Genomic DNA, 22,038 nt, shown 5'->3' on the forward strand with positions numbered 1-22,038 from the left:
GACACTATAATTCAAATCCGAGGGATTGGAATCTGAGGATCAGAAAAGCGATTGAAATTTCTGAAGCCAAAAAAAACTTGAATGAAAAACAGGATAAGCATTGCATCCCATTCACAGAATCCAATGTAGGGAGACAAACAAACCGTGTATATGTGGAACAACATTGGACCATTTGTTGGTATTTGATATTACAATGCTATTCAAAATTGGATAAAAGGCGGTCATATTTACAGTGGTCTATATGGCTCTAGGAGTATCGTATACTCTACATCTACATGAACGCCAAACTTAGTTGTGATCGTAGATATGTGAGACAAAACCATCTAAATTTGCAGTATGAATGTCTTGTCGACGCCTTTGATACGATCCATCAACCACCCACTTCAAAGGTCACAAAAATCTGTTAGCTTCGATCATGGAAGCTTTCTCCTGCAAAAGCAAGCAAAGGAGAAAGTCAAACAAAGAAATGAAAACATGTTACTTTTTTCTCATCCTTCGTAGGGAAGTACCTTTGGAAGGAAAGTCTAGATTTCCAGGAACACTTAGTTCTAAAGAGAACAAGAAGGTAGAAATGAAAGATTCACAGCCATAATTTCTGAAAATGGGACTTTTTTCAGAAGTGCTATAGATGCCGGGTTTCTCGTTTTGAATGTGGTTATAATCTAATGCTCCCAATGGTTAACCTGTCGTTTAAGCAGTTTTTTTTTTTTCCCTTTTCCCTTTTTCATCTGTTCCTGTGTGGAGCAGTAGATTGTCTTAAAGCAGTTATTTCTCCTTTGTTCATGTCGATAGCTATGGTTTACATATATACAATGAAAAGTTGGGAAAAAGAAGTTCGAGCAATTGCAGAATGAGAAACAAAGAAAGAAAGCTTTAACGTATGAGGTTCCCTAGTATGATCATGTTCTTTATAAGAAATTGTTACATTTTGGACCTTATGCAGCAATGATCTGAGAGCTGAGAGAGAGAAGGGTGGGGGGGGGAGGCGAACCTCATTCTGAATGCCGCTCTCTGAGGGGAACCAGTGCATGAGAACTCCCAAGTGCATCATCGCAGGGATCAACTTGAAAAGGAGCGGAGTTGTTACCTGTAGTATTCTCCAACAGGATAAATATTGGAGCGTTAAGTAAAAGCTGTTGATGCAGTTCCAAGTTCTAACGTACAAAAACTTACCAGACTAAGAGCTGTTGTTCCAAGAAGAAGAAGGTACATTTTTCCCTGAGGACATTAGAAGAAGGAACAGATCACAAAAATTACGAACAAACATTCAAGAGATAGCACTGAATGCATTCAACTGGTTTAAAATGACATTACTCTATCACCATTCGCAACGAACAAAATAACATAAAGATGAATAGAAATAACTATTACCATATGGACAAAGAAATACGTGTGATCATGAAACTTGATGACTTTGCATTCATACAGAGGATAAACTCTCAAAAGTCTCTTCTTTTTTCCTTTTTTTTTCAAGCAAATTAACTTAAAAACCTATAATTGTAAACCTTATCTTGGATTGTGTCTTTACCAAATACAACTTATGAACATAGAGTCAAGTGAATACAATCATTCTCTTGATTATTGAAGTTCAAACAAGAGCCAATGACTCCGTTCAAACAAGACCAGCGAAGAGGAGAAATCACCTCAACAAGATGAAGATTTGAGGCACGACTTAAAAGAACAAAAGCAAATTCTCCAACCTGAGCAAGCAATACTCCAACCTTGACATAGCAAAAAGTTACAAATCAAAATAAATTTCTCAAGAAAGCTAAAAGAAAAATTTGTCAATGAAGAGCACTTAAACAATTTCCCACCATAAAACAAATTTGTAAAGATAGGTAAAATAAGGATCAACTTACGAGAAACGATGTCCTAGTGCTATAACCAAAGGCCTTAGTAACCACAGCAGAAAAGGTGGTCTTAACAACAATAACCAGAATAACAGATGCCAGCAATATATCAACATGGGCCCACAGGAACTGGACATGTATGAGCATCCCAATACTTGAAAGGAAGAGAGCAGCAAATAGGTTACGTATTGGTTCCACCTACAACAGAAGCAACAAAATTATAACTTCTTGCTAATCCCATGCCTACATACAGCATAGGATACAATTCTAAGAACACAGCTAGAATTTCCACAACCTCTAATTTCAAGAATTCTATTTCTCCTTCCCCTGCAAAGTAAACCTAACAGTATTGGTTGAAAGCCAATTGCTTTTGTTTTTGTTCTTTTTTTTTTCCCAGGTTGGCCGAAGGAGATCTGACACAGCCAATTTAAAGGTAGAACACTCAAATTTAGATCACCACTAAAAAGACCATGCCCGGATGGCAAGGGAAACAAGCACTCAAATCGAATAAAAGATAGTGCAACTGCAATTTACTCCATTAGTTGGAAACACTTGCATTCAACTTCATGAATATCATTAGAGTTCAATCAACGAGTTTTTCTTTCTCTTTCGCTTGTTCCGGACTCGTCCTACAGACCGTTAAGATGCTACCATAAAATTGGGTAGCAGTTGTGCATCTGCACAACCCATAGTTTGATTTGAATCAAACGGTTGACCGCAAACTCAGACCTACATTTCCACACTTGAAGCCCAGGTTTCCAGAGCCAATCCAAGAAACAATCTAACGGTAAAAGAAAGAGGCGAGTAACTTAATTAGAGAATAAGCTATGTCAGTTTTACCATTTTAAGAAATGACCACTAGAGATGTCTGATGTTACTGAGGTCTGAGGAAGAGATTAGGGAGGTTTTTTGGTCACTAAAACCAAACAAGGAACTTTCAAGTTCCCAAAGAAGCAAAGGTATCTGATACCTCACTGGAGGGTAATTAGGAACAACTACAGCATATTCCCCCTAAAAGCATAACATGTGAAACTGTTGAAATTTCTTTAGTACGTCTTTGATCACAGAACCACTTATAGGGTATAAATTAAGAAAACACCAAAAAAATTCATGCTAGACTTTTAATATGGATGACAACTGGTGCGCACAGTTGCCTAGAAAGTACCTGGTCTAGAGTATGCTGCGCAAAATCAGTGGTTGATATCATAACTCCAGCAACAAATGAACCCAACTCAAGACTAAGGCCGAGCTTGTCACTGCACTGAAGGGTTACAGGGTATAAGTAACAAGTGATAATCAGATAGCTTTAAACAGTCACTTCCTGGGTAAATTCCAAAATCCAATATCTTCAAGCTCAGAATAATTGTCACCCTTATTATCTGTAAGCTTAGATTATCAATTTATACGGCAGGGGCCCAATGGGGCTTTGAACTGTTCATGCGCACACCTGTCTATATGACTATGATGCCCCATTATGTACTTTATTGCCCCATCCAAACATTTTCAGTTCAGATAGATCGACAGGAAATAAAATTATGAGTCATACTCCAAATAAATATTCTACCTTGATCATCATGATGCACATTTAGGTGTGGTGGTCATCACAAGTAAAGAATACGGAGAACCTACTCCATCTATGTTTCGGCTGAAAAACTCTTCACGTACTTTGTGGGAGAAGGGGTTTTGTGGGGGGCCTCAGTTGAGCAACAGTAATTGATTTTTTGATTTTATATTTTCAGAATGAAACAGTAAATGATTGAGATCAAGTTTTTCTGTAGTTGATGCATGTGACTATACCAAAGGCCAAAATTTTCCAGTTGAAAATCCAGAGATGGGTTTATAACCTCATCAGGGTGTTTTTGCATAATCACCAATAGAACACTGTATAACACCCGTCTCCAACATCGGCAAACAAGCAATGGTTTCTCCCAGCAATAACCAATCGTTGTTTACCTATCAATTAAAGCATATGACTGCTGAAAGCATTCTCATAATGCTGTTGAACCTCAAGAGGAAATTACCACCATCCAAGATGAACAAAGAAGAGAAGTTCCTTAAGAGCAAAGCTATTGCTTCAAGATATTTTTTAGCCCAAGAGAAAAATTAAAAACTTAACTCCACTCCTTTGCAGTATAAATTAATGATGTCCAAGAGGAATGAATTACACGTCTAGAAACAGGTTAATAAACCTTGCAGTACGATATGTAATGTCTTGCATTCATACACAATATAGGCGCACTTATTTATATGCACTTACCCAAGCAGATAACAAGCAAAATGCCACTGCAGCTAGCTGGTAAAGTTCATTTGTCTGACAACAACAAAAAAAGACCGATCCTCAGGGAATGAAAGACTACGTTCAAAGCTATTACATGAGATATAGGCAGAAGCTAAAGCAAAGAAAGCGAGTCAACTCAATCCAGTCCAAAAGTCTACCCAAGTAAAAAGTTTCACCGCAATTAAGAATACGGGAATTACATCCAAAATATCCTATAACAATTACCTGAGATGATAACCGTATCATTAGCTTTAGAAAGCGAGGAATAAATGACCAAGTCAATATAGATGCCACAGCTAGATATACAGACAAAACCAGCAGCCTGAAGTTAAACAAGAATAGCAACTATGGAGTTAAATCCACTTGAGGAAATTCATATTGAAAAGCCTAGACGCAAAGAGAAACAACTTGATCAATGGACTAGTTCCTTAATCCCTAATAGCAAGTATTTTAACTAGAGCAAATACCTATTATGATAGTAAGTAGATAAAGCACCTACTTATATCAGGACTCTGTAAATTACAAAATGACTGAAGCTTAAGAATGAACCTACAGCTTCCCAATCGAGATCATTCCTTGTGAAATGCCGCTATTACCACCAAGAACTGGGAGCAAAGCAAATAGTAAACCAACAGCACAATCCTGAAATAACCCACGGTAAGGCGATTAATTACCTGCAAAGCTAGTGTTATATGGGCTCTTCTGCTTTTGCGAAAAACCTGTTTTTTTGACACTTGACACTTTAAGTTAGAATACAAGGCAAGTTTCCGGGATGCTTAGTTGGACATGCACCGCCACATATGCCCAACTAATAGGGATCACCATGTGAAGTGCCTGAGACTGCAGATATATTCCTACATTAGCGTGTAAAGTATTAACACCATTTTACCCTGAAAAGTACACCAAAATATCTAAGAAATCTAGTCATGACCTACTTTTCTTAGACATAAGATTTAGATCGCGTGACTGGGGCCCACATGATGCCCAACATGAACCCATGTAACCCAGTTATGTGTAATTAGATTAAACCTTGACATGATAAAGTGATTGCAAGGTGACTGCCCAATTTCATATATCTATGTATCCATATTACATACCTTTACGGCCTCACCCAAGTGTCAAGTACATGAAAAAGACAATTTATGCATTAAGAAGAGTCCATGCAAAAACTGATAGGTCACTAGATACCTGAAAAATAAGTGTCCCGATGGTAACCTGACCATGAAGAGCATTGTTACTGTTCCGTTCTACCAGAAACTTCACAACCTGTCAAAAGGAAAGCGCAAAAAGGTGATCCAATGAACAGATTGTGGCAAGTATGAGAAGAAAACGCATATAGCAACAGAAATGGACAGAAAAAATACCACCGCTGTTGATGACATAGAAAGGAAACAGCCAACAAATATACCCTCCGATAGTTTTGCGCCGCATAACTGCAGCAGTTGGAAGACTGTTAAACTCCGGATCCCTTTAAACCAAAACTTACGATTTCCAAGGAAGCCAGAAGAAAAATGCATGAATTGGTGCTTGACGTAATAACTAAATCTCAGAATTGTACCAAAGCAGTTATGCCACACAGGAACATAAATACAGCTATTTGAAGTAGTCCTCCAAGAACAGCAACGGGACCAACAACTTTTAACTGCATCAGGTGACAAGTTAGGGCTGAGAATGAAAATCAGCAAAGCATTCTAAACAAGGTACTGTGAAGTAGTTGCTAACGACAGTAAACCTTTGTCAAAGAAAACTCCAGCCCTAAAGCAAACAGAAGGAAGACAACTCCGAACTGAGCAACAGTCTCAACCTGTTACAAGAGAAAAAACAATAAGACAGAAGAACACCTCCAAGTTACACCCACAATTTCCTGGCAGAACAGCACATAAAGATGACTGCTGCTAAAACACATCAAGAATAAATAATTAGTGGCCCATTTAGACAGAGTATGACAAAAGATTTAAAACGCGAAATAATAGCACCAGAATGTCAATCAAATATTTCAAACGCATGTGTTCATAAAGCATCAAAACTGAAGGAACAGATTAACTAAATTTCCTAAAAAAAACTTGTAAAGTCAGTAAGGCAGTAAACCCAAAATTTTATTTAAAAAAGATGCGAGAGAGAGAGAGAGACATCAATTTCGATACTTGGGCTCAATTATCCGGAAAAGGGCTATTACTGATGATGTTACCCATCATGTTGGAGCAGGATTTTCTGACTGGGGGGGCTATAAGACCAGTTGAACTTAAAATATGGAGCAACTCAAACATTTTATTCATGCTACTATGGCCAAATGGGAACATTCAGGTGGATGATTGGTAAAACAAGGAAACAAATTCTACATATAAAATTGTGAACTACAAGAGCAGTGCCTATAGGAAATAAATGAGGAAGCATAATACTACAGTGCTTTGGCAGGGGAAAAAGAAGGCCAATAACTGCACCAATGGGGAACAGTGTTATTATCCACGTCGCGGCAATACAAAGTGAACTTCCAATGGTTTTTGGTATAAAAGAAAACCATGTGAAGTAAGGATGTGGTTTACATGAAAATATGTTTTTGATCGAGCAGAATTAAAAAAAAGGGATTTACATAGCCAATTGCCAAGGATGAGGTAGGGTTATGTTGAGTTGAATTTAGATATGGATAAGTAAATACTACTCCTTGGCTGAAACCAACTCAACAATCCTTAAGGCCAATCATTGGGAGTTGGGACCATCTAGATGGATCCATCTTCTCTACTACTCTCTATTAAGTGAATCGTACACAACCACTTGGAAATTCAAGCTGAGGTTTCAATTTTGCAAAAACAGAAACCGCATTAACCAAAAGACATAAATATGTTGTTATCTTTTCTTCTCCTCAAACTTCTCCACAACCAATCAGAGAGAACATAAATTTTCTCGTATAACAAGCATACTATTCATGCTATTATCTGTTAGGACATGGAGTCTTCGGAAAATAATTCATGCCCACAAACAATCATTAGAACAGCACAAATTAGGACGTGAGAAAGTAACTTAATTGATCCCTCAGAAAGAACGACCCTTAACTCTATTCATGACAACATACCTGTACCATTTCACTGATGAATTTCAAACCTCCAGGACCGATGAGTGAACCAGCAAGAAGGTAACCAACAATTACCTGGTATAGGAAGAGACACAGAAACAGGAAGCTCTCAAAATTTCAAAAAATAAGATCACTTTAAATGCCCACATAACGACAAAAGGAATAAAAACATTAGAACCAAGATACCAAAAAAAAACTGCAGCAACCAGCTAAAGGTACAGGTACAAACCGGTTGTCCTAGACAAGAAAAGATGATTCCACCAATGGCAGCAGAAACTATAACCACGACCAAGTCTGAAATCAGCCTATAAGAAAATAACATTATGGAACAGAGCATGCCACGAACCAAAGGTAGAGATGAAAACAAACTTACTTCTCTACCAAAGTACTTCTATTACTAATATCTTTAACTAACATTCTAGAGACTGGAATATTTCAACTGAAAACTGAAGTAAACTCTAAGCTTACCTTAAATCTACTTGAAGAACTGGGTATTTGGATTTTTTGTTTGACATCACAAACACATTATCCTGTGGAAAATAAGCAAATGGTCAGTATTAGCTGTAAGTAAGCACAAAATAGCTACATGTCCCAATGCTTCAAACTGAAAACACATTCTCATCTCACCTTTTTGTCTATCAAGGTTGTAACGTCGTCAGAACCTTCATTTTCTAGGGAAAACACATCTTGAAACTGGAATGATTTTGTACCACTGCCACAAGTTATCAACAAATAAACAAATAAAGCAAATCCTATGGGGGCAAGAAAATACTAGCCCTGTAACTGAAAAAGATGCACCATTTAATCAAATGTAATATTAGTGCAGAATGATTCCTTCATTCCAACTTGAACTGCTCCCTTACTTTGTCTTTTGAGTTTCATTCCCTTTTCCCTTCTCATGTGTGATTTTAGCAACGGTCTCCAGTTCAGCCTGTGAAATTTGACAAGAGGAACTTATTTTTAGCCAACAAAAGTTAAGCTAAACTAATAACCAAACAAGAGAATTAAAAAACACCAAGCCACTCAACCGTGATAAGCATATGACACAAGAAAAGGTGGACTATTAAGTACCACATGCAGAGTACAAATGGATGCAAACAAGATCCCTAACTAAGATTTCTATTCATTTATATGATCCCAAATACGAAATTAAGCCAAAATGCAGCATCACTAGGATATACGCAAGCATAGTGAGTTTTTTTGCAAGCATAGTGAGTTTGTATCTCAAGTACGAACCAGGAATGAGAGTAATTATTTTTAAAAATTTAGGATTCTCAAAAGCAGTCGAAAAATGACACCGAACTAGGACATTATAACTCAAAGTAAATTGACTCGGATCATGGAGAAACAAACCTACTTGTTGACCAGCAACGCTATTGTTGAAGCTGCTTGCATCAGAACCTACAAAAGGTAGGGATACAAAGAACCATAAGAAGCAGCCAAACCCCAAGGACTTGGCTATGAGTATGACTCACAACCACACTAACAAAAATTACTCATAACCGTAATTACTGAAGGATAAAAAAGAGTGATATTTAACTTCATTGTACAAATCTGGAAGAAATGATAAAGCATAACCACGCATACCCTTAAGCATGAGTCATATAACACAGTGAAGTTACTTTTAGCTTAAACCCCACTTGCAAAGGAATGCAGTGAAAAGATTTTAACAATTCAAATTCCTAGCTATAAAGTCTCGGAGCTACATTTCTCAGCTTGACTCAAAGTGTTGCACCTTTCACGTGGATATGGGGAATTGGGTTCAATAAAATCCAAACTGTTTCTCATTTGAGCATGGTATAAAATGTATGTTTATGGTTGACTGAGTGGGGAATTAAATCCTCTTAACTGAAGTGAGTATGCGTTGCAGTAACTAATCTGCTTACAACTTTGTTGCACTTAAAAACAATTAGCAATGCCAGTGAGGGGTTCAGTCACTCGCATTGACAACCATTGTTATCAACTATAGTTCCACTTAAAAGCACAAACATTAACAAGGGGAAGAGCTAAAAGAAGAGAGCCTACTCAGCTCCCAAAGGCCAAATTACTCAAGTGTTAGACAACACTTTGCTCGGAAACTCAAATAGTTTGAGTAAAACCTAAATGAGTTACCATATGAAGCATATTTTAGGAATCAGACCACAGCTTTATGTGTTCGTAACAACACATTCGAACTCAAAGACGAGTGCTAACCTTCGCTTTCGGGAGATTCTTCAATGATTGGTGTATTAAATCCTCTTTAACTGAAGTCAAAATGTGTTGCATTCTAATATCTGCTCACTACTTTGCTATAATCCAAAACCATGAGCAATGCTAGTGAGGGGCTTAGTGACACGCATCCAAAACCATTGTGATCGACAATGTCAACGAGGAGCAAAGCCACATAATTCAAGTTAAAAGCACCTCTCTTGGGCGGGTACGACTTCTCACTTCCCTAAGGCCAAAATCACGGAAGTAATTCATTTTTATAACTCATGTGTCTGGCCAGCTTAATCGCACCTACATTATTCCACTAATGCAAATGACCAATCTCACACTTCACTTGCGGGGCCCAATTAAAGCTGTATGGACTGGCACAAAGGAGTTAAATTACGAGAAGTATTAGAACACACTTAGCTCAGAACTCAAATATTTCGACTCATACCAAAAATAAAGTAATATATTTTAGGAGAAAGATCACAGCTTTACTGTATTTTAAGAAAAATATCACAGCTTTACACGTTTGAAACAAACATCTAATTGAGTCACCAAATAAAGTAGCATATTTTAGAAGAAAAAAAAAAAAGATCACAGTTTTGCCAAAACATTTGATGTGAAAGACGGGTGCTAACCTTCGGGCTGATCGTTTTCGGAGAATTCCTTTTCAAGAACGCGGTCGAACATCTTGGCGATGCTGCCGTCGCCGGAGTTTGGCGCCGTCGAATTGAGTGAGAGGTCGCCGTAAAATCTCTGCCTCGTGTCCTGATCAGATCTCGCAATGGCGCCAAACGCCATAATCGACAGTAGACAAATTCGAAATCCGAAGGCCTCTGGTTTTGTGAAAACCCTCGCCATTGTAGACGAGTGTTTCAGAGCACAGAGATTAGTGGGCACGGGCAGAGAGTCTCTTTCTCACGAATCACAATAGGAGCGAGAGAGAGAAGGGGGGGGTGGGGACGGTTTGGTAGATCGAGTGCGTGCGAAAGTTAATTTGGGGTTGGTGGTTAAATCGTTGCTAGTGGCGGGATTCACGGGTGCCTGGAAAGCAATCTACATAAATATATCAGGTGAAATTAAGATGTTGATTTTTGTTGAAAAACTTAAGTAGATTTGTATTTCCGTTTGAACAAAAAAAAAAAACTAGTAGATACAGTTGTATTTTTTTCGCTTATTCGTTTTAGATTTTGAAAAAAGTTTATAAGTGGATTAAGACAGCAAGAGTTTTAAAGTCCCAAACAAATAAGTTGGCTCGTAATTTTCAACTCTCATCTTTTTATATCTGTCGTGTCAACTAAGTATTTTTCTTTTAATAAACATATGATAGAATCACGCTGATACGGATACTACAGTCTACACATTACACCTTTTAAAGGAGCGAGAAAGAGAAATAATTTTGGGATGCTGCATTTTGATACTACTAAACTTTTTGTCATTTCAAGCGAGAATGTGGAAATTAGTATTTGTTTATTCTTTTAGTTTATATATATTTTGACAATAGTTGCTAGTGGTGGCAACATGGTGTGAAAAAGGTGAAGGGCAATGATTTAGGTATATGGATGGCGTGCATATGCTCGTACAAGTTACTACTAGTACATACATTTTCAATTACGAATGGGAAAGAAAAAAAAAAATTAGTAGTTTTTTATTTTTTTTATTATTCTTACATCACAAATCAAAGCCCGAAGATAATACACATTTCATCAAATGATAAAGGAAATAACCAAAACTACCAAGACTTCGACGACAGGCACCCCGCATAAGCAAATACTACTCCTACTTTTTCTTGGAAAAAAATAATGTCAGCTCGGAATTAAGGTACATAGACACTAACAATTACATTTGCCAAATAATTTTGACACTTTGCTTCTTTTTTATTTATTTTTAATTTTGGGTGTCTCGATCCGTTTATGCACACTTTGATTAATATCTTAAGACCCAATCATACCATCCACCAGTAAGAGCATCCGCATTGTAATAAGCAAATGGATGTGAATAAGCAAATTTAACAACAATGCTCAAAAAACACTCCACATTATAATAACCAAAGTTACAAGTCTTTTAGTAAATAACTAAATTCCACCCATTCCATAACCAAACTTAACAACTTTTACCAATAATCAAAACTCAATAACGAAACTCAACAATTAAACTCAAAACTCAATAACTCAAAAACACCCCATATTGGAATCGTCTCATCGAGACGAATAATTTGGTGTGGTCGGATGCGTAATTAAAACTCGTTTGCGATTGGACAATTGTGCATTGTGTATTATGGGATTTTTTTTTGTTAGGGATACAAAAATAACTAATGTGGAGATAGAGGTTGTTAAGTTTGATTATGGACTAAATGGATAATCAAATGCTGACGTGGCATACTTTGATTATTGATTTTGATTAGTACCATTGCGGATGCTCTAGGGGGCTCGAAATAGCCCTTGATACACTATCACTTTTGGTTATTGCTCTCTAAAAATTACTATCGTTATCCATCCATGGGTTGTCAACATGGTACGGTCGAAGCTATGCTTGCAACATAGCAAGGTTCAATTCCCCCTACAGGCAAATCATGATTTAAGTGGGGGGCCATGGCGGTGGGTTGCTGTGCTAGTCTCTCCCAGTCTCCCCCGAGGTTTGAATTGCATGATCGGGTCCAATAGTGACTCGACTGCAGGGTTATTCCTCGGTTTAAAAAAAATAAAAAATACATCATTTCATTTTTAGAGCATCTACATCAGGGGCGCTACCCGACTTGAAAACTAGAGTAACGAGCAAAACTAAAAAAAACTCCCAAAAATCTGCGTTTACCAGCCTTGTTGGAATAATGAGAAGAATAGTCAGAGCTACGGTCCCTCATTGAAACACACAAGGGACTATTCACGGGACTACTTATTATTTTATTGTTCTCGATCTGGAGCAAACAGTCGTATAGGTTGCGTACCAGTTGTGTGGTGGGAGAGCTTGATGTACTCCCAGATCGTTTTGACGACATCGGTGCGAGAGGCCAAGGAACTGCCGGAGCGCCGGCAAAACCTTGAGTGGATCGGCTCGATTCTGGGGCTCCGAAGCAGATGACGGAGGCTTCTTCTTGGGAGGCGATCGCAGTGGCTTGGGGGTTGATCTGCAGAGAGGGGCTTGGGGATTGATCAACGGAAAGGAGTTTAATTTGCTGGTAAAGTGTCAAGTTCAATGAATACCAGGGGAAGAGAGAGAGAGAGAGAGGAGTACAGTTAGAGACAGAAAAACAGATAGACAGAGAGCCTGATGTATGAAACATTTTTAAAATGAATAGCTAAGTGGATCCACACTTACATAATCAGGGATCATTGTCTTTGGAACATTTCTATTCTTGCTTCTGCCTCTTGGACAAACAGGAAATTGTTCTCTCTGCGATCCCTAGTTCATCCTTGGATAACTAATGTGGTGGGAATGGAAAAAATACATTTTTGTGGTTGGACAACTGGCATCCACTTGGCCCTCTTTTTGCTAGGTTTGCATCCAGAGTTGTCTATAATTTGGGCAAGAACCTTCATGCCAAAGTTGATAACATAATTGTACATTACTCTTGGCAATGGCCAAGAGGTAGAAATGCTGTGACTAGGGACATTAGGAGGGCCACCCCTGCTACTTTTGTTCCCCATCCATCTCAGGAGGACACAGTTATTTGGAACCTCACATCTGATAGGAAGTTCTCTGTTAAGTCAGCTTGAAATGCAATTAGAAGGCAGCATTCTAAAGTTAGCTGGTTCAAAATTAGTTGGTTTAAGCACCATGTTCCTCGATGGACTATCATCCAATGGCTAGCACATCTAGGGAGACTTGCTACTAAGGATAGGCTCCTTAAGTGGGGTATGGCTATGAATGATCAGTGTGTTCTGTTCTATCTTCTGCTTCTGTGGAAACCCATGAGCACCTCTTCTTTCACTGCTCTTTTTCTTCTCAACTTTGGAAATCATTGCAAAAAGACCTGAAGTTTCAATGCCCCTTCAATGGACTGCCCCAAATCATGGATTGGATGTTTCAAGTTAACAATGGCCCACAGTTTTCGTGCTCATTATTAAAGGTTGCTTTGGTTGCTCTTCTTTACCATATTTGGGGTGAAAAGAATGACAGAATCTTCAAAAGCTTTGGGAGCTCTGTTCAACAGTTCGAGATCACAGTCCGAACTGATATCCGTGCATGTGTTAGTTCTTGGTGAGGAGTCAAGAAGTCAGCCCCTAACATGGCTCTTTGTTCTCGGTGGAATGTGCCAGCTAAAGTTTTTGATAGCATGTAATTTTTTGTTGTTGGTTCTTTTTCTTTGTTTTATAATGTTCTGTTTTCAAGCTTTGATTGATGTCTATTTGTATGATTTTGTTTGACAAAGGGTATGCCCTATTTTGCGCAATGTTGTTTGTTTTTATAAAATTTTATCTTACCAAAAAAAAAAAATGAATAACTAAAATAATAAAAAATAACTTTTTAATATGTAATTTGATTCAAAATATATAAACATCCTAGTGCGGATGCTGTTTCCGGTCAAACGGAAATTTCATTTTTATGTGTGGTTATCATAATGTGGTGTGTCCAAATCTAACGGTAATCGTCCAAACCAACTAGGGCTTACAGTATCCAACGCCCCCAAATTACTCCAACGTCAAAACCACGAACAGAACCCTAAAACCTTGTCTCCTGCCACTGCAATTCACGAAACTGTGACATCCCTCGTTGGCAGGTGATCTCTGGTGTTTCCGTTTTTTTCTCTCTCTACTCTTTCTCTCCCCATATCGTGACTATAGCCATGCCTTCTCTGGCTGTAAATGAAGACAAGAAGGAGAAGAAGAAGAAGAAAATCGGCTCGAACGCAGAAACGCTAGATTTCGACTCTTTGTCCGATAAGAAGAGCAAGAAGGAGAAGAAGATTAAGAAGGCGAAGGCCTCGGAGTCTGATTCTGAAAACTTGGAGAAGAAGAAGAGTAAGAAGAAAGATAAGAAGCGAAAGGCTGTGGAAATGGAGGAGGATGGGAGCGGGACGAGCTCGGAATCAAGCGAGGCGGTGGATTTGAAGGCGGAGAGTGGCGGTAATTCGGTGAATAAGAAGAAGAAGAAGGTTAAGTTGGCTGAGGCTGATGAAGCTGAAGTTGAGAATCCGAATGCCGTGTCGAATTTCAGGATTTCGGCGCCGTTGAGAGAGGTGCTGAAGTCGAAGGGCATTGAAGCTTTGTTTCCTATTCAGGCTATGACGTTTGATGCCGTTCTCGACGGGTCTGATTTGGTTGGCCGGGCGCGTACTGGTCAGGTACGGATTCTGCGTCAGACTATTTTCATTGCTGTTCGCTGTATTTGCATTGGTTTGCTCGTCCACATGTAATTTTAGCGGCTAGTTAGAGCATTGGGAATCGTAAATTTGGGAACTTTATCACTCTAAGCCATGGACGCACGCTGCCTAGAAATCGCATCCTTTTTAGCCCTAAGAATTAGGAAACTGCATTGGAGTGGGTGCACACTGCCTAGAAATCGTATCCTTTTCAGCCCTAAGAATTATGAAACTGCAATGGAGTGAGTGATTACATGAATTGTGTGTTTACATTTTTGTCCTTTTTGTGTCCATTTAGGAAAATGAAAAATGTGACTTCATTTTTTTTTGTCCACACCAAAAGTGCTCTCCCTTTATATACTACTAGAATTAGAATAGACGGTTGAAGTGACCGGGTATTTTTGGAGTAGTTTGGGGAATGTAATTTATACGTTAGATTTGTGTTTGAGCTCTAATGTCCTTTTGATGCTTCCAGAAAGATTGCTTGCTGTGTGGATTACACTTGGATTGTTGGCTTGTTTTCATACTTTGTTGTACAACCTATGTTAGTTGGATTTCAAGCCTCTAGCAGAGGTTTTGAGGGTTTTTGTTATGAGAACCATGGAGTAGAGAATAAACAAACCAACAAGCGATCAAAACAAAGACACAGAGATTGACGCGGTTCCGCTCAAGCACAAAGCAAGTACGTACTCCACGGGAAGAGAGAGATGATTCACTATGAACGAGGAAAGATTATAAAGAGCCGGCTATACCCGTAACTCAACGAAGCACCAAATGATATTCATGGACAAACTCTGGTGGAACCCGAAAGGGAGACCCTAACCCTAGTGGAACCCAAAGAAATACTCCAATGAACATGTGTGCTGGTTTTAGTTGACTTGGTGTCAAACTCAGTTGATGTGTTTTGATAACCGTGCTTTGAACTCTTGGTTTGGATCATCGCATATTTGGTTCATATCTTGTTTACTGGAGACTGATAACCGTGCTTTGAAATCATACAGGGTAAAACACTGGCCTTTGTGTTGCCAATATTGGAGTCTTTAACAAATGGACCTGCAAAAGCAGCACGGAAGACTGGATATGGAAGGGTGCCAAGTGTACTTGTACTTCTACCAACTAGAGAATTGGCCAAACAGGTATTACATAAGGGTAATGACTCTTCTTAGAGTTGATCTCTTTTGTTTTACTTTTGTTGTCATTTTTCCCTTACTGATTACTTATTGCTTTTATTTTTTCCTTTTTTTGGTTGGTTACTGTTTTTGTCTACTAATCACAGGTGTTGGTTAATTATTGTTTTTGTTTACTCTAATCACAGGTGTCTGCTGAATTTGAAGTTTATGGCGGAGCCCTGGGGCTGACATCATGTTGTTTATATGGGGGCGCTCCCTACCAATCTCAGGAGATAAAATTAAGAAGAGGGGTAGATATCGTCATCGGGACACCTGGCCGCATTAAGGTAGCCATTCCTTTGATTTATGGCATATTCGTAACGTATGGTTTACAATGATGCTTTACTTGTGATATTAAGTTCTCTCCAGTTGATGATAATCTGTTTCCACCAAAATCTTTCGTGTAGGACCACATTGAGAGGGGAAACCTTGATTTTAGCTCATTAAAGTTCCGCGTCCTCGATGAAGCTGATGAAATGCTAAGGATGGGTTTTGTTGAAGACGTTGAACTTATTCTTGGTAGGAATTCACTGTGCCTACAAGTACATTTTGTTTTATACTTGTAGGTTGATTATTACTCTTCATCACGATTGTTCGTTGTTTGCCCGGTACCTTGGACCCTAACGTAGAGTCCAGTAAGGAAGCATCTGTTCATATTTTGTATGCGTTTCATATTGTTTGCTTCTAACTAAATATGTGAGGCAGTACATATAGTTTATTAACTTTATTGAGAGTTATAACCTCTATTTTTTGCGAAAACTATTTTTACCGGTGTAAACAGAAGATACAAACTCCTGTCGGATGTTGGATAGTAATGATTTAATTTGAATCGCATTACTAACGCCTACTGATTTAATTTGAATTTTGTAGGCAAGGTGGAAGATGCCGGCAAAGTTCAAACACTTCTGTTCAGTGCCACTTTGCCAGACTGGGTCAAGCAAGTTCGTTTTCTAACTAGTATTTCTCAAAATTCAGTTTTGAGCCACATGTGCCTTTATTCTCCCCGTTTTCGATTTGTACTAAGAGTCTGGCTCATGTTTTTTCATTCATACCCACTCTCTGTCTGTCAATATATGGTGCTAAAATCTGTGTTTCTTTGCATTGCTAGATTGCCACTAGGTTTCTTAAACCTCACAAAAAAACCGTTGACCTTGTCGGTAATGAAAAAATGAAGGCAAGTATCAATGTGAGGCATATAATCATTCCCTGCTCTAAATCGGCCAGGTCCCAGCTTATTCCTGATATTATTCGCTGTTATAGCAGGTCGGTTATTTCTAATGCTCAATGTCAACTGCTTAGTACGACTTTCAGACATTCCTTATATTGTCATTGATTGATTCTTTTGATTTCTCCATTGGGTATGGTTGATTCAGTGGAGGGAGCACTATTATTTTCACTGAGACAAAGGATTCTGCTTCTGAACTTGCTGACTTATTACCTGGAGCACGTCCTTTGCATGGGGACATTCAGCAAGCTCAGCGTGAGGTATGTCCAAAAAATATGAGATGGCTCCATAGTTGTGCTTTAAACACAGTGGTGGAGGGAGAATAGGACGGGCGGGGGCGCTCAATTTCTTTTTTCTTTTTTTTAAAATTTTAAATTTAAGATTTTAAAATGTATATTTTGTATTTTCTCTCGTTAATTGTATTTCATAATTGTATTTTCTCTAGTCAACTATCATTTCATTCTCAATTTCTTTTCCACATATTTGAACATTGTCATTGTACCGGCGAAATGAGATGTCTAATGTGAAAAATAGCCGCCACTTACTATTTGGAACTCTCTAATGCATTATGTCCAAAATTCAAAAATGCCTAAATCATGGGTTATATATGTTTTATACTTCAGCAATTATTAACAATGGGAGCAATAATGCTAAATACTGTGTAGTGAATTGCTCTTAGACTTGATCTGCTGAGACAATTCAAGTAGTTCGATTGTTTTTATATTCTATGTATTTTACTATATTAAAAAATTATGTTAGGGTTTTCAATTCTTAGCACAAATGTTTTAACATTGCTTAAAATGAAATTTTATGGTTGAAATGTGTTTAAAAGGTGCCCCCACTTACATAGTTTTCTGGCTACGCCACTGTTTAAACATGAAGACCTTAAGAAGTTCCTTTTTGTGGCCTACGTTGTTTCAGTCCCCCCTTCCATTGCAAACAGATTAGTAATGGATCGGATTATAAATCCCATGGGAACTCTTTCCCGGGGTTTTAGTGCAACTATTTGTGGAAAGATAAAAAATCTGTTGGATGACTAATCCGACAACACATAGGATGTATAGTACCTTGGGGCACATGGTAGTAGATCCGTTATTCCCTTCAGTATTGGTCCGGTGGTAGTACTTAAGCTCCTTACTTAAATATCCCTTCACTATTTTTTTTCGTAAATCAAACATGATCTTAAAGAACATAGATTGTTGCTTGTCTTATGAGAATCTTTCAGTTTACTACTCTTCCTCTGTTTGTCTAAAATTTGATCTGATGCTCCTAGGTCACACTTTCTGGATTCAGGTCAGGCAAGTTCTCGACCTTGGTGGCCACAAATGTGGCAGCACGGGGATTGGACATAAATGATGTCCAGTTAATCATCCAGGTTTGTGCTTCTAAGCATATAGATACACATGGGGGTTTACCAAGTTAATATAATGACATACTGATAATCACTTAATCACTTTATGTTTTAGTGCGAACCTCCACGTGATGTAGAAGCATATATTCATCGATCTGGACGTACAGGGAGAGCTGGTAAATGCTAAAACTCCATAAGTTACGGAGAGTCCATGTAACATTGCTTTGGTGAATTACTTAGGGTTATACTGTTTCATGTTCCAGGAAATACGGGGGTGGCAGTGATGCTTTGTGATCCAAGAAGATCAAATATTTCTAAGATAGAAAGAGAATCTGGTGTGAAATTTGAGCACTTAGCTGCTCCACAGCCATCTGACCTTGCCAAAGCTGCAGGCTTGGATGCAGCTGAAACAATCACACAAGTGTCCGATGGGTAATCATCTTATTTGGTATTTATTTCCTAGTGGATAATTTTAGTGATGCCACTTCACATTTTGGTACTTACACCTGGAAAACTTTAGTGTCATTCCAATATTCAAGTCTGCTGCTGAGGAGCTACTGAATTCCTCTGGTCTTTCACCAGTAGAACTGCTTGCAAAAGCACTTGCCAAGACTGCTGTGAGTTCTTTTTCTCATCTTGTTATAGTTAGGAACTTCAATTTGTTGTGGGACGTTGGGCTTAGTATGTATTGTGCAGGGTTATACTGAGATCAAGAGTAGATCACTGCTCACTTCGATGGAGAACTACGTTACTGTACTTCTTCAGGCTGGAAGGCCCATCTACACCCAATCGTGAGTCCTGGAATCCTTTCATTATCACTTGATTAATCTGTCGCCCACACATTTTGTTTCAATTTGTGACAAAAATTGCTCCTTTGTAGCAAGGACCATGACAGTGACCCTGGTTGCCTTGGCTTGTATTGGGGTCCTCTGTCAGATTTCTGACATTAATTATCTGCACATTTTACCGATGCTAGAGATGCCCTCATACCTAATCCCCCTCTTGGTATCATGATATTTCAGCTTTGCCTATGGCGTCTTGAGAAGGTTTTTGCCTGAAGAAAAGGTGGAGGCACTGGTTGGTCTTGCTCTAACCACTGATGGAAATGGGGCTGTGTTTGATGTGCCGACTGAAGATTTGGACACCTTTCTCTCAGGTATATGCTGTATGACTTGTTGGGGAATAGGGTAGAGTTCAGGACTCTTTAGGCTTTGTTTTGATCAGGGATTTGTATTTGTGGATGGAGGAAAATTGGAGATATTTTTCATCTGTTCTTTTCCTTGAGCAAATCCCTCTAGAAATCCTTGATCCAAACAATGCCTTAAGATTCAGTCGATTCAGACCTATTCATTTCTATTTCCAGAATCAGCTTGGCTGCATGTTAGTTATGCTCAGCTCTTCAATAACAAATTGAACAACCATGTTATCATTAATGTTTTATTGCTTTTTGTACTGCAATTGTGTTTTGGTAAAATATACAACGATCATTTGTAAAACAACCAGGGCTTTGTTCATAAAATTGCATCCCCTAGCATTTGTTATGTGCTTTGGCCTTGTGTGATTGACCGAACTAGCAGTGAGGAGATTTCATATCCCGTAGGATGAGTAATCTCACTGGACTAATATCCCTCGGGTGAGTGATCTAACCGGCCTTATGTTGAGGGCCGAGGGGATTTGCAAGTTCCTTGGGTATGCATTCCTTCTACTTGTTGCCTTCTTGAACTCCTCTTTAATTCTGCTAATCAAACAGGTTGTAACTGGCTCATATATCTCATCTGTTTTCTTTTCCTTTTGATGTATGTGCTTTATAGGCCAGGAAAATGCAGCTGGTGTGAGCTTAGAGGTGGTGAAAGAATTGCCTCGGTTACAACAAAGAGATGAATCAAGAGGGGGAAGATTTGGCAGTGGTGGCTGGGGCGGTGGCAGGTTTTCAGGAGGAAGGGGCGGTTTCACCGATAGAAGAAATGATAGGTTTTCCGGTAGAGGGAGAGGCGGAGGTCATAGGGGCAATGGCAAATGGTGAAGAGCTCCGTATTCGTCACAGGACTTCATGAGCCGACTAAAAGAAGCATCTCTTTGCTGATGCATGGAAGAATTTTTGTGGTGATGAAGAAAAATAACATACTTTTAGTTTTCAGTGCATTATTTGAATAATCGGAAAGCTAGATCGGGTAAATATATAGGTATTTCTCCCGTTCATATAATTTGCTTTTTGTTATCCTTTTTTTCATTTTATCTGGGGTTTTTCCCATGTGCCCCACTTTTTTATAAGCCTAAATTAAAATTAGTGTCAGTATTATTAAAAATGCTGCAAATTTACTGTTATATATTCATATTTCTTCGGTTGGAGATGCTGTGTATTCCGAAGTCTGTCTGTTTGGTAGAACTTGGGTATATTTTTACTCCACTTATTATTTGACAATTATGGAATATTTTTTTACTCCACTTATTATTTTGCCATTGTGTATTTATTTATTACTTGCAATTTCTTTTTCAACAGTGATTAATTTTTCCATAGTTGATTCTCTAGTTGAGATGGATCAGCTGGAAAAGTATAAATTCAATCGGGAGGAAGGAAGAATTATCTTAATCATAAAATATGTTGATGGGAAAAAAAGGTTTTGGCTGAATCTGGTTTCCAAAAGGAATGTACTGTACAGTATTTGTTTAAGAAGAGAAGAAGAAAACAAGTTAAAAAGCATGCCAAAAAGAAGTTAGGATTTTCCATTTTCCTGAGTAAAAAAGATTGACGAGAAAATAAGCAGCTACCAGTGAAGCTATTGTTAATTCACCGGCCAAAAAAAAAGAAGAAAAAGTAAAAAGCCATATATTGTTAATTCAGTACATTTACAAAATCCACTTAAGTGGAGTATTAAATAGGAATCTAACTTTTTTTTTCCCCGGTCACCTACGTAATTCCCTTACATAATTTCCGTACAAACGAACCAAGCAGTTTAACTTGTTTAGTAATCGAGCCAAATTCAAACTCAAGTTTTAGACTCGTATGGTAAACGAGCTGAGCTTGACATCTTAGAGCTCGCTCGGTTCGAAAAGCTCGGTTATTTTGCATAGGTTTAACTCATTTAGCAAATGAATCGTGCTCGTCTTATCTAACTGAGCTTGAACACTACAAGCCCAATGGAAGACAAGCCATGCCCAAGCTCAAGTTCAAGTTCAAATTTTTAACTTGTTTAATAAACAAATCGAACTCAAACACTATAAACTTGGCTCCGATTGGAACTGCTGTTGTTTTTTTCTCCCTCTTTAAGGGGTCGTTCTTTTAAAAAACCTACTGGCTTTCCCGCAAAAAATGAGCCAAATAAAACCACATAAAAACAAAAATAAGCCAATAAGTCACTTTTTCTCTTTATTCAAAAAATATTAGATTTCGATCAAAATTTTATACTTTTTAGATTCCTCTCGTCATGAGGATGCAATAATCCCTAAAAAAATGAGAATAAACCAAGTGATACAAAAAATATTTGAATAAAGACAAAAAATAAGCCACTTTAACTTATTTGTCCAAACACCCTAGAAAAAGAAAGGTGGTGAAAAATAAGAACTTCACCACCGCTTTGGCGCTGTCTCATCACTCCACCCCAA

At 38.3% G+C, this 22,038-nt stretch overlaps 3 protein-coding genes across 3 annotated transcripts in view; 1 reads left to right on the forward strand and 2 right to left on the reverse strand.

Annotated features, from left to right (window-relative positions):
• The window catches only part of LOC131300065 (uncharacterized), a 53,492-nt gene that overhangs the window by 28,964 nt on the left and 2,490 nt on the right, over positions 1–22,038 (reverse strand). The gene's annotated exons all lie outside the window — the stretch shown is intronic.
• On the reverse strand, positions 78–10,429 carry LOC131300067 (K(+) efflux antiporter 5). The gene is made up of 20 exons (XM_058325724.1): positions 10,030–10,429; positions 8,556–8,599; positions 8,062–8,129; positions 7,826–7,910; positions 7,667–7,728; positions 7,428–7,503; positions 7,199–7,273; positions 5,861–5,932; positions 5,687–5,770; positions 5,493–5,561; positions 5,317–5,394; positions 4,682–4,770; positions 4,354–4,450; positions 4,108–4,161; positions 3,016–3,111; positions 1,860–2,048; positions 1,644–1,721; positions 1,174–1,218; positions 992–1,087; positions 78–429 (listed from the first exon to the last, which is right to left on the reverse strand). The coding sequence occupies exons 1-20, from the start codon at positions 10,250–10,252 to the stop codon at positions 391–393; spliced, it is 1,719 nt and encodes a 572-aa protein (XP_058181707.1). The 5' UTR covers positions 10,253–10,429; the 3' UTR covers positions 78–390.
• Positions 13,989–20,880, forward strand: LOC131300064 (DEAD-box ATP-dependent RNA helicase 7-like). Its single transcript, XM_058325715.1, has 14 exons — positions 13,989–14,672; positions 15,692–15,826; positions 16,006–16,146; positions 16,267–16,378; positions 16,730–16,800; positions 16,968–17,122; positions 17,233–17,344; positions 18,358–18,459; positions 18,551–18,611; positions 18,699–18,867; positions 18,956–19,052; positions 19,132–19,226; positions 19,458–19,591; positions 20,247–20,880. Exons 1-14 carry the CDS (start codon positions 14,175–14,177, stop codon positions 20,456–20,458), a joined length of 2,094 nt encoding a protein of 697 aa, XP_058181698.1. The 5' UTR covers positions 13,989–14,174; the 3' UTR covers positions 20,459–20,880.

Source organism: Rhododendron vialii, chromosome 9a, assembly GCF_030253575.1.
Source record: "Rhododendron vialii isolate Sample 1 chromosome 9a, ASM3025357v1".
In the NCBI taxonomy this organism is placed as follows: Eukaryota; Viridiplantae; Streptophyta; class Magnoliopsida; order Ericales; family Ericaceae; genus Rhododendron; species Rhododendron vialii.